Raw genomic sequence first — 13,817 nt, 5'->3', positions numbered from 1 at the left:
GGGATAAGATGTTAAGCGGAGATGGTGCAACCGGCCCTTAAACTTTTGAAAATTGGACTTGGTTTACAAAGCCCCCCTGATAACTTGTGAGCCCCCTGATAACTTGTGAGACCAACTGATAACTCGTGAACACCCCTGGAGATCAATTCTAGCTACGGGCCTAGGTCGCAACAGAGGTAGCAAAAGTACAGATAAAGAAGCTACCCTATGAAGGAACTTTATAAAATCTAGAGAAGAGAATCTTCTAAATACTTACAGCTACTTAGACTTCAGCTCATAAACAAGATGAGCGAATGTAATACGTAGCTGCTGTTCATGTTCTGTGGATTTATCCCTAAAGTTGCGAGCTATCTACATTTTCACTGTTCACTGCACACAAATTATACAAAAAAATACCTACTGTCAATGGGGGCTGATGGCAGTGTCAAGGGGGGGGGGGGGCTGACGGCAGTTCCAGGAGGCCGAGCCGGGTATGCCACTGATGAAGTTGACACAGAAATATGCTGCATATGAGTGCATATTTTCTTACAAGCTAAAGGCATTTCTTTCTTGAATTGTCAGAGTGGTCAAAAGTGTGGGACTGCAATATGCTTATTCCTCCCTTTTGCTTACGGCTTTTCCTTCGGTGCAAGCTTGCTAAACAGATTGATTAAAAATGCTAAGTTCAACTCTCCTTTTGTGAAACGGATAAAAATCTGTATTGATTGTATTTTGTTTATTTAATGAAGAAATAAATAGTTGCAAATTTCAGTGAACGGTGAACTAAAAAAATGGAGAGAAGATGCAGGTTAGTAGTGTAATCAGTGTAATTCTCAGGAACGTCGCAAGAGGGCGGAGAAGCGTGACAAGCGGACGAGCGTCAGAAAGAAAGCAAAGGACTGGACACGAAACGAAAATGTCTCGGGAGGATGGAAAGAATGGTTGTGAGCATTACAAGAGAAACTGCAAATTAGTGGTAAGAAAACACACCAATTTACTTGTAAATGTACCAGTTATATTGATTTTAGAAATAATTCTGTACATATGATTTTATTACAATGACAAGCATTAGCCTTGATATTTTGCAGTGGCGTCTGCTTCCTACGCAGCTGTCGAAAGCAGAAGAATTTTGTATGCAAATAATCCTTATATAGTACACGGATATCATTGGTTACACTTCGCGGAAATGTGACTATGACATAATCTTGTGAATGATTAATAACGAAAATAAATGAATGTAGATATTATCAAACTGAAGATAAGATGACGAAAGAGCTAAGAATATTATACAGGTTTTTGGCCAGGTCATTGATCCAGGAACAATCACGTGAAATTTAACAATGTGAAATAATTTTATGCCATTTAATTAATGTAATTGGTCCTGAGTAAAATCTGTAACTGATGAGCAATTTCCATGTACCTAGATTACAGCAAAAGCAAACATTACAAGTTAGTTATGACACGACCATTCTCAGAATTTATGTAACATTTTTGCAAGATTTCACTTCATTCCCACACAAGAAAAGAGTGACTAATGTTTTAAATTATGTATTATAGAGCAGACACTGCAATTATATAAATAGTACATTAACAGCAAGAGTTAGGTGATTTGTAGATTTAAAGTTAGGTGATTTGTAGATTTAAAGGTAAACATCTTAACAGTTCTGTAAAATTAAAAAGGCAAAATAGTTTTTTGTAGCAATTGAATTGCTCTGCAACTAATATTTATGTTCACAACATTTAAAACAATAAGTAGTAAAAGTAATATTCGTAAACTACTGCAAGTTGATCTATACATATATCCATTGTGTATCTATATGCCTAACCGAATCTATGGTTCAAGTACTGGTTGTACTTATGTCTTTAATATATATTCAGGGGTAGACAAATACAGGGTAACAGTTTCATACATCGGAGACACATTTCTTCAATTTTACACAAGAAACTACTTACGGAAATGAGTTTCTCCAAGGTTTACAACGTCCGTCGAGGTATTTTCTTTTATCGTGGAATATATTTCACCGGGAAATCATGTATTTTTCAAGAGAAATATCTCACCGACGCACAATTGCCATTGCTTTCATTTGCTTGCCCTACGACAACCGATTGCTGCGTATGTTTGATGACGTAAGCTAGGCTTGCCTAATGTAACCAAACCTAACCTAACCTTATCAGAAAGGGTTTGTGGGGCTATCTGTCATCTACCTGTGCATAATTTATAATTTCCACCGGTGACGAACACGATAGTAGGTATTTTTCGGTAATAAGAAAAGAGCACTCAGAATATGAAAAATTGGTAAATGTCTGTTATATCGGAGACACTTTTCTTCAAATTTACAGGAGAAGCTACTTACGGAAATGAGTTTCTGTTGCATTTATCAAACTTCGTGGAGGTATTTTGTCACTATGGAATGCTGCACAAAAGACAATAAGCACTTTTGATGTAATAAAGTAGCCTTTTGTGCGAAGCGACAACATTATGCTGTTGTTTCCATTATGAACCTGCAGATGGCGCGAGTGTTGAAAGTCACGCGGTCTCGCGAGAAGAAGTGTTTCCAAATGCATTTTTTTACCAGAATTTTTTTATTTTTATTTTTTTAACTATGCTTACCTAACCTTGCTGGAAATGGTTCGTGGGGCTAACGTGAATGGTTTTTGGGGCTATCGTGAATGGTTTTTTGGGGCTATCCATCAATGGTATGTGATGACATCATGAACACGAAAGTATGTATTTTTCGGTTAAGATGGTTGCAACACTGCATGCCCACTAAAAATCGACAAAACACAAGCACGACGCGTGATGATCCACAGCTGTGCGTGAAATATTCTATGTTCCGCAACGGAAGAAAGGACCCAAAAGAATTACTCGTAATGTGAAAAATCGAAGTTATTTTCATGTAAAAAGCATAATGGCGCCTTGAAATAGGTTCCGCAATACACAATTGGTAAGTACGAACCATTTGAAACTGAAAATATGCGTTAGAAATGTGTCTCCGATATAACAGACATTTACCGAAAAATTGTGTTTGTTTTCGTGCAAAAAGCATAATGGCACCTTGAACTATGTTCCGCAATACACAATTGGTAAGTACGAACCATGCAAAACACAGTATATGCAATTTTAATGTGTCTCCGATCTATGAAACTGGTACCCAAATACAGAGCTTTGGGTTACCATGGTGGCTGAAAATTTCACTTGGCACCTGGCTTTTGAAATCCAGTTCTAAAAGATATTTTTTGTTATATTTAGACTTCTCTTGCGGAAATTTCCTAAGATTCACACACACACACACCTGGAAATCTCAGGGAAAATCTTCTAATTGATCAGTGTATTACAATGAAGTACATCGGAGGGACTAGAATATGCTCCTGCCTGCTGATAATAATTACAACTAATAAGTGCCAGTGATTACAACTGCAATAACTTGCTTTACACAAGATAATTGAAGATATAAGCTTTAGAGATATGTTGTTTTTTTTTATTACAGGTTAAAGTGTGAATAATGTCTAGGGGTTAACAAACATTTGGTTGGATAATGTATATTAATCATTGATTTCAAGCATCCTCGGTAATGGTTCTGATTGTTTTATGATTATTTTCAAATTATCCTAGCAGGGAAAGTAATTATCGTAGAATTTTGGCAATCATTGTCACACAAAACTTCCTTAAAGTAACGAGCACTGTTTGGATTTACGTTATTTATGTTGAAAATGACAACTTCAAAATTACCTTATGCAAGCATTCACGCCTGTTGCCTTAGCATGTTACTTTAACGTGAAGCAGAACAGCCCTAAAGCTTCATGCAAATGAATCACCCAAAATGACATTCCACAACAGCAGCTGTAATTTTACCTAGTTAGCTTGATATTGCTAGGTTTAGTACTCATAGTTATTTTCAATGTGTTCTTTCGCTATTTTAATGTGCATACAAACCATTTTTATTAACAAAAAGCGACGAAAGTACTCTAAAATTGCAGTTTTTTTACTTACATGGGATACACTTTGGGATCAAATATTTCTGTTAATTGAAGGGCTCAGATGTAAAACATGGTAAGTGCCATTTTGGAGTTACAATGTGCATCGTGTAGTCCATCGTAAATGAAGTCGAATTGTACTCTTAAGTGTTTAGTTTCATCAACAGATGACAGAGCTAGACGTGTTGAAAGTTATGGTACCTACCAGTTGTTGCATGTAAAGTATGGTAGGTAGCAAAGATGGAGGCGAAACGGCATTGCAACGTTTCTCAGAAAGTTCCCGAGTATTGAGGCAACAGCAAAGATGAGAACGAGTCAGAAAGTGTATATGATTCCCATAATGACCCAGAATATGTACCACCGACAGACTGAGGAGAATGAAGAGGTTGCCAATCAAAAATACGGCTAAAACTAGGCATGGCTACGTACATTCTATTTCATGTAAAACATGGTATATACTGTAGATACCATTGTTTACATGCAACAGTGCTCATAATGGCAGTTTCGAATAAAATTTTACTCTCGTACCTGGATGTGAACTGTGATCTAGCAGAGGCACATACTTTTCTTCTACTAGATATAAATAACTGTAGTCACATAGAAATTTGTTTGATTTTTAATTGGGTATGCACATTTAAGGCTTCTTTAAGATACCATGCCTTACAAGCAACGTCAAAAATGTATTACACTTAAAGAATATATAATTTGATCTGAATCATATCAAATATTTGGGACAGTTTAGTTTTTTTTATAAAATATTTTTCATAAATCTTTAATGGGCGTTTTAAAAGTTATAATATTTTTTTATGGTAGACTTAATAACGTATTTGTCATTTAATTAACTTTCATATTTATGATATGTGTGACTTCAATGAAAGCAAATTATTTTATTGTTGTTGTTGCAGATGTGTCTTCTAAATGGTAAAATTATAACTATTTTAATCCATAAGAGCTAAATATCAGTGAAAACTATTAAACATTTCAGCCCTGTGTACATTTGAAATAATTCTTTACAAACATGTCAAGTTAAAGGAAAATACAACAGAAAGTTACAAGGTCATAATTGTGTCTTCATTGATTTCCTTTATTATACTTCGCGTCTTGTGTCACTTTGGCTTATTTGCGAAGATGGAGATGAGTGATGATATGATGAAATTGATGAATAAGCACTCAAGTACATCTCAGGCTGGGATTCGAACCCGGAACCCTGGCGTCGTAGCGTGATTTCCTAACAATTGCGCCATGGGGGCCGGTAATTGTTATCTTGAAGATAGAGGTTTAAACTAGGAATGTTTTTTTTTTTAAAAAAATGTTTTTTCGAAGAAAAAAAGATCATTTTTCACTTTGTTTTTCGAAAAAAATTCGTACTTTCATTTTCGAAAAAATGATTTTTAGGTTTTCAATTTTTCGAAAAAAAGAGGCTATCCCTATTTTATGAGTAAATTGCTTATTGAATCACAAAAATCTAATATTGCCATTGTATGCAATTTGGATATTCTACGTAACACAGGTTTTTTATCAAGAGAGGCTTGTGAATCGCATTGTGCTTGGCATGCTAGGTTAATAATTAGAGCCTCTGTGTGTGTAGATATGTGAAGCTGAAAAACCGCTCATATAGAAACATTTTTTTACAAATATTGATCTCTATATAGATATAAGGAAGTTGTTTTTAATCACAAGCATTCAGAACTTATTTTTTTAAAATACTGACGTAAGAAAACAATTATAACTCCATTAAGCCTTGTTTCCATGATTATGAAAAACTAAATATGCTGACCAAGGCAGTAATTTATTTTATTAAAAACATAAACTAACGTAACGTTTCAACCTTCTAGCAAGGTCTTCTTCAGACTCTGTATCAGGTACAAGAAAACAATGAATTCTACTTTTCTAATGGTGTTCATATCAGACATAGACATAGGAAAGCAAAAACTTGTTACAACAAGTAGCTCAGGTTATTGTTTATTGAATAAAATTATTATTATTATTATTATTAAAGGCTTTCATTTTTGTGTGACAAATTGTTATGATTGATATAAAAAGTCTAATGTCAAAATATTGTTATTGAACGTTGCATGTAAAGAATGGTAACTAGAACAATTCCTTGAACAACCCTCAAACAAATCACATGTAGCACCACCAAAAAAAATAATTCGGGATGAAATATCATGTTTGTATGATAGTAAACACACAAGTGAATAATATTTGCTGTAAACAATTGAGAAATTTATTTTAATTTGTAAATCAGATTTTTTTTAAACTTCAACTTTCAATATCTCGAAACCTGTATTTTGTCACTTACCATGTTTTACACCCGAGCCCTGCAATTGTGCTTGTCTAATGCTGGTACCACTTTTATATTATGTAAAACATTGAAATTGGTTGATTTATTAAAAATAAAATTAATGTAATTCTCGAGTGGGGTACAGTAGGTCAACGGTCCTGGGATTACGATAGAATGTTATTTCTTTTTCTCATTTCAATTGTACTGTAGTTACTATAGTTTTTTTGAATCATTGTATGGAATATATTGTGGCATTACTATATTTATTTTTCACAGGCACCATGTTGCAACAAAGTTTACACCTGTCGTTTCTGCCATAATGATGCTGAAGAACACTCACTAAATAGGAGAGATATAGAAGAAATAGTTTGCATTTCTTGTGAGACAAGACAGAAAGTGCAGGAAAAATGTGTGTCATGTACTGCCGCCTTTGGCCAGGTAAGTTGTATGAGATTTTCATCAGCTTTTTTTTGTATTTTTTTTTTTGGTTTGGTATCAATCATTACTTAAAAATCAACTTTTGCAGATGACACCGCATTTCCAAATGAAAATGTCAAGGTTCATTGTCCGACCCTTCAAGGAAACAAATGCAATGTGCCTAACAGATAACATGTCAAAAGAGGTTTGCTGGTTTAAACCATGTTAGTTGTAATGAATGTTACAAGAGCCATCCTGATGGTTCAATACCCAGTGGATGCTCAAAGTGGTTCGGATCCCACTATAAACTGTAGGTCCAGTCCCAATTAGCCAATGGTCGGAAGTAGCTTGCTACTTGTAGCATCACTACTGTAGCAAGCTACAAAATTTGTAACTGTAGCGGTGCTACATTTTGAAAATTGTAGCTGTATCGAAGCTGCAAAATTCCTGTAGTTGTAGCGAAAACTTCACTACAGCTACATTTCTTCACATTTTCAGGTAAATTTTAAAAAATCTTGATATTGCAGATTATAGGTGTCTGCGTAATTTATTTCATTAGTATAGAATAATTTTGGGAGAAACATGCCTCGTTTGCGACTCCACCGGAACAAATCCTGTGGATATCCATGGTGTAAGTGTCATTAATTTCTGTGTAAAACACAACTTGCAGTGCAAAGACGAACGATCCATTTTCCACTACAATGGCAAAGCAATAATGCCACCAATAAATGGCTCAGTACGTTAACAGCATTGATCACTGTCAGTATACAAGATCTCGCCAGCAAGAAATTATTGTTACAAGAATGATAGCCATACACTTTCTTGAATTAAAATTATTTTCATCATATTATTTGTTCACAAATTTTAAAATCATTTAGAACATTCAGGTTTCACGTCAGTTTCCTCAATATGTTTTATAATATCATAAAAGTACGTAAGAGTTATTGACTTTTCTGCAGAAACTATAATTTTCTTTAGTTAATATACAGTTTGTGTGTATGCATTTTTCCTGCTTTTCTGTAACTTTCACTAATCATGACAATGAGGATAAATGGTTTATTTAGTAATTCTCTTACCTAGAGCCATTTTCTGCCACTTTTGGCTAATTGTGAGCATGAGGAAGAATGATGAATGAGCAGTATGGGGGAATGGGGGAGTAGGAGGGTCCCATCCTCCCAACTAGGCATCTTTCCTGGTTTTTGTTTTGAATCCACTATATGGACAGATAAGCTAATTGAGACTGGATCTGAACCACTATGTGTCTCCGTCAGATATCGAACCTGGGGCCCTTTGAATAGCTACAAGTTGACAAATTTCCATTGTGTCTTCAGGGAAGCATTCCCAACGGGTAAGCTTACTTAAAACATCACTCAACCTGTTTCTAATTTGTACCATAACCCCCAACTATCCGTAAGGTTAGTGCAAACATCTAAAAAATTATGGGAATTATGATAATAAATAACAAAATATTTTTCCCAGTAAGTACAATAATCATAATAGGGGCTTTAGGGGCAATTAGCCCATGTGCATAAAGTGGACTGAGAACAAACACTCAAACTTTATGATGGTTAAAACCAGTTATTATTTTATTTCTTCCAATATTCTAGTGCTGTTTATTTTTATATTTTTTTTTTAATATGAAACGAGATGTACGAAGGAGTAGAAACCAATTTCTAGGGCATTAATAGTAATAGTTTAGCACCAGTTGAACACAGCAACCTTCAGTTCGTTAAAAGCATTGTGCAGTTTTCATGATTGAAGCCTTAAAATTCATTTGTGATGCTATTTTAAAATCTATATATGATGATATAGCCTGGCATTTAATGTGGGAATAAAAATACTATTGAATAAACAGTGGTTATATTTAAACACAAATAAACCATGCAATCAACACTTTTATATGTTCAAAATCACTATATTATAATAGATACACTCACAGTTTGCAATGACTGTGAAAATTTTTGGTTGATGAATTTCAAGGAAACTATGACAACATATTACTGTTCAGGAATTAAGCTCTCTCGACAAAAAATTAGTCACCCCCTGGAGACATCACTCTGATACCAAGTAACGCCACCTCTGGCCCTGATAACCACCTCGATTCGGCGAGGTAAGGAGTACACAAAGTTCTGCAGGTATTCCACATCCAGTTGATACCACTCGCTGATCAGAAGATCACATAAGGCCTCCAAATTGCCGGAATGCTGATTTCGGCGTTTCACCTGCTGTTCCAAATAGTCCCACAAATGTTCTATGGGGTTAAGCGGTGATTTAGCGGGCCAGGCCAGGTGCGATAGAGTGCCTGAGTGTTCATCAAACCACTCGCATACGTGTGCTGACCTGTGAACATGGCAGTTGTCATCTTGGTAAACAGTGGTTGGAAGTAGCACGCTACTGTAGCTAGCTACAAAATTTATTTGTAGCTATAGCGGCACTACATTTTGAAAATTGTAGTGGTAGCGAAGCTACAAAATTCCTTTGTGACCGACAGACAGATGCGGTGGAGCCTTGGCCACCAAGAATAATCCTCCTAGGCAACCATTTATGTGACCTAACAAGGGAACCATTTATGTGACCTAACAGACTACACGCTACCCTGAAGATGGAGGCAGATTCAGCCTCCGAAACGTAGATAAATCTCTTTTAAAAAGTAACAGTGGTTAAAAGTCCAAAAAACTAGAATGAATATAAAATTCCTCTAGTTGTAGCGAAAATGATACATTTCTTCTCAGCATTTTGAGGTACATTTTGAATGTGGCAACAGCATCAAAAATAATTAAAAAATAACGCTTACTTTTGTAGGAGTTTCATAAATACAGAGTCTATTATGTACATGGAAATACGGATAATCTAGATTATAAAAATTTTGATCGTAGATTATAGATACCGGCGCAATTTATTTCATAAGTATGTGAATAATTATAATATCCAGAATACTAACTGACATATTTGAATATATTCCGGCTGACAGCTATACATTTTTTGAGCTGCATCATGGGCATCGCCAGAAACGTTTGCAGTGAGGTCTGGTCGGGCAAATGATAAGTTGAATAGTAGAAAAAATATTAATTTTAAGTATTATTACCACAGTTATAAATTATGTTATACAATATTAAATATTATAAACTAACAAAAATAAATTTTATTCAAAATAATAATAATAATAATAATAGTTATTATTATTATTATATAAATGGTGAGACTCAATTCACTAAACGAGTGAATACCAGCACACTATTTTGCATTTTATGCAGTTAGTATCTGAAATGCAGTTTGATATTAGCTTTTTCACATCTCGTTCAAGAAAAGGCTTTAAATGTTAGGAGATATTTTATTTTCATAAAATTTGTTGTGTGAGTTCTCACCTATAATTGTAATTATTAGAAACGTGAAAACTGTGGAACCATTTGTTCTTTGGATGAAATGGTAGAATATAACCTTGTTCCTGTATTTTTCACTCAATGTTTTCGATCCAATTCATTTTTACTTTGATTATTCTTTTCGAAATCTAACTAAATGAACTTTCTTTCTGTTCTTAACAATGAGAGTAACAAACTTTCAACTTTCTTGTGTCTTTGAATGAACGATGTCAATTTCCAGGGGGGGTCCAACGACCCGTTCGACCCCCCCCCCCCCTCCTGATGTCCATGAGCTGCATCACTATTTTGAGGAGAATTGCACCTCATTTGTGGCACCACCGGAAAAGAAATGCCTCGTTTGCACCACCCCCAGAACAAAACCTGTGGATATCCCCAGTGTAAGAGGCAGCAAAATGTTATTAATTACCAGTGACAAAAGTGATATTTAATAATTTTACTCACTTTAAATATGTATTTATGTGTTTTCCGGGAGCTGAAATCTCAAGCTGTAGGAAGGAAGGATGAACTAATATTATCCATGTCCTCCTTGAGTTGTAAACTCAAGCATTTAAATGCTTCGCACTTTCTTCGTGACTTGGTAGTGCACTATTGTTAACATATTAAAATCGGGAGTGCAAGGTCAAGAGAAAGATGAAATACAAGAGAGATGGCATTTTATTCAAGAAAAAAATTAATGGGTAAATATCCAAGCAAGCTATCGTGATTTTTTGTAATTGTTTCACATGGGAAATATGACAATAATTTTCACTTATTTCAAGCCCCCTTAGGCTGTGTCCTTTCTGTATATAACGTGTTTTTTGACGTATTCATTCAAATTATAACGTTTAACTATAATTTAAAGCCAGATAAAAACAAAATGTTTTAATTTTATTGCCTTTTCCATCTTTTTTCTCGCTTCTATTTATCACATTTTTTGTATAAGCCCCATTGGACGTGATCCCTCTTCAGGCACGAGGCCCCCAACTGGTCGCCAACTTTGCCCACCCCTTGCTACGCCACTGTTAATTACTGTGTAAAACACTACTTGCAGTACAAAAGAGAGCGATCTATTTTCCACTAGAATGATAGCAATAGTGCCAGCAATGAAGGGCTCAGTATGTTAACAGCATTGATGTTTGTCAGGATATATACGATCTCACCAGGAAGGAATTATTGTTACAAGGACGATAGACATATACTTTCTGGAATTACAATTATTTTTGTCATAATATTTGTTCACAAATTTTCAAATTACAATGTGTTCAGAACACTCGGATTTACACATCAGTTTCCTCAATATTTTTCTGTTTCACTTTTCTGTTAGTATCTCTAATCATGGCAATGGAGATTAATATTTTATTTTATAATTCTCTTATCTAGAGTCGCTTCTGCCACTTTTGGCTAATTGTGAGAATGGGGAAGAATGATGAATGACGATGAGCAGCATGGAAAATGGAGGAGCAGGAGGATCTCATCTATCAGGCATCTTTCCCAGTATTTATTTAAGTCTACTTTATGCATAGGTAAGATAATCTAGACTGGTTCCGGTAGGGTGCCTGACTGCCATGAGGGAGGCTTAGGTTCACTCCCCAGGGTGGTTGATCAAAGTTGGAATATTTCTGACCTTGTCCTTGCATAAAGCAGTTCTCCAATGATCGATGTAATGTATGCGGCCCTACCCCCACCCCCTATATATATATACCATATGTCACGGTGCAGAGTGCAAGGGGAACTTTACCTTTGCAAACATGATTCTAGATATTTTGTGTAAAACTATTTTTATTTGTGTATTTTTAATAATGTTGATTAAATTTCATTTGGGGTATCCTTGTGGTAAGGCAGTCAAGCTTTAATCTCACATCCTGGCAGTGCACCTAGACCTCATTCTTCCTGAACCCACAGCCAGTAGAATTCTCTTCGGGGCTTGTGTTAGGTCCTATCCCAGTTTCATCTTTGAACCATCCATCTTCATCTTCACAATCATCCCAAAGTGGCAGAAAAGCAAAGTAAAACAAAACAAGTTATTCAAATCATAAACTCCTTTAATTTGATTAGTACACTAAACTGAAGACTTAACATGTATATGTTAGTATGTTAAGGCATTATGAATGGCTTGGGAAAGTTGCTTGTCAATACCTGGAAAAGTTTCCACTGGTTAATACAGTTTTCCAATAACATCACTGTATTACAGGTTAATTCATCTCACCCCTTGTCTTGAAGCTTATCAAAGTGAAATCAGCAACTTGATAACATTTTGAAAAAGTTTGGTAAACTTTCTAAGATAATAGATACAAATATAAGTGAAGGTGGTTTGAAGAAAGGCATAGAAATGTGGGATAAAATCAAGAATGCTACTTTCGGATTTCCAAAATGTTTGAAATGGGACAGGTTAACTAGCACACTATGAATGGGCTCCAGAAGGCTCTGATGTAGGAAACTTAATTGTGGCCACCTGGTGCCAGGATTATCTATCTTCTTCTTTTTTAGTTATACTTACTAGCAGAGGCCAGTTGCCTCTACACTATGTCCCCGTAATGCTAAGCTGTGTCCACCAAGGAAAAGTAAACTATCCTCGCTCTCCTCCAGTTTTGGTACCGAATTGCTTATTTGGCTTCTACTGCTTATTATTTATTTTCTTTGCCTCTTAATTTACCAACAGTAAAACTTTTCATCTGTGTCTGCTTCGATGATATCCACTTTTGATACACATCATATTTTAGGGTGTAGGCCAGTAAATAAGGAAAAAAATCCGGGAAAGCTGGAACAAATTTTATTATCTTCAAAACGCGTTCTTAACCAAGGTCCGTGAAGACTTTCCCCTATCCCGCTTCAAGAGGTCTGACCATAACAGTCTCTTTTCCATGGGGGGTCGGGATTGTAAACTTGTGACGTCACCGCAGAAGCAAGCTTTCCCTCTGCTTTGGCAAAGTCATTTGAAAAGAACGACGACGTGTCAATATTTTTCAGTAGTTACAACAAAATATTTGATTCATTACGTCCTTCACCTCATTTCTGCGGCATGGCATGGACGTAGGCACTTATCTAGAAATATATTCAGGAAGGGTTCTCGGATGCTGGTCAATTGTATCACATGTAATAAGAAGCACAAAATTGTCTTCATTTTACAATATCTGCTAATAATACACCGTGTCCCAAAAGTCCGGTAACACTTTTATTAATTCATTATACAAAAACTACAAGTGATATAGCTTTCGTGTATATGTCATATGAAAGAGTATCTCAAATGTTTTTTTTTAATGTATGAGTTCACAATGCCTTGATATGGGAACCATGTGTAACATGACATATGTCAACACGGTAATCAAATTCTTGCCAGAGATATCCTATGGTTCCCATATCAAGGCATTGTGAACTCATACATTAAAAAAAAACATTTGAGATACTCTTTCATATGACATATACACGAAAGCTATATCACTTGTAGTTTTTGTATAATGAATTAATAAAAGTGTTACCGGACTTTTGGGACACGGTGTACTATATTATAAGGCAAACAGCACATAAAGTTGTAGACTTTCGATATCGCCACCGAAGTTTCCGGGTCAGAATCAATTTCATCCAATTATCATTCATCCTCGCAATTAGCCAAAAGTGGCAGAAAAGCGATAAAAAAACTAAATAGAAAGAAGTAGATCAGGGCATGAAATTTCAAGTTTGAAATCAGTCGCCGGACTAAAATCTTTGGTCGCCACTATTTTATATTGATAAATAATAAAAATATGAGCAATTATTAAATATTAATGTTTGTGTAGTGCTGTCGTTCTGCACTGAAGTACCACTTA

General features: G+C 35.3%; 1 protein-coding gene across 1 annotated transcript in view; it reads left to right on the top strand.

The window, feature by feature from the left end:
• Positions 1-834: 834 nt before the first annotated feature.
• Rchy1 (Ring finger and CHY zinc finger domain containing 1) overlaps positions 835-13,817 on the top strand; it is a 47,428-nt gene continuing 34,445 nt past the window's right edge. Inside the window, exons 1-2 of the mRNA XM_083122787.1 lie at positions 835-955; positions 6,515-6,676. Of these exons, the coding sequence (XP_082978913.1) occupies positions 896-955; positions 6,515-6,676 (222 nt within the window). The 5' untranslated portion in view covers positions 835-895. The remainder of the gene's footprint in view (positions 956-6,514; positions 6,677-13,817) is intronic.

The sequence above is a fragment of the Lepisma saccharinum genome, chromosome 5 (assembly GCF_977018435.1).
Source record: "Lepisma saccharinum chromosome 5, izLepSacc3.1, whole genome shotgun sequence".
In the NCBI taxonomy this organism is placed as follows: Eukaryota; Metazoa; Arthropoda; class Insecta; order Zygentoma; family Lepismatidae; genus Lepisma; species Lepisma saccharinum.
Note: the sequence above shows the minus strand (reverse complement) of the source record. Positions and strands in the feature narration are given on the sequence as shown.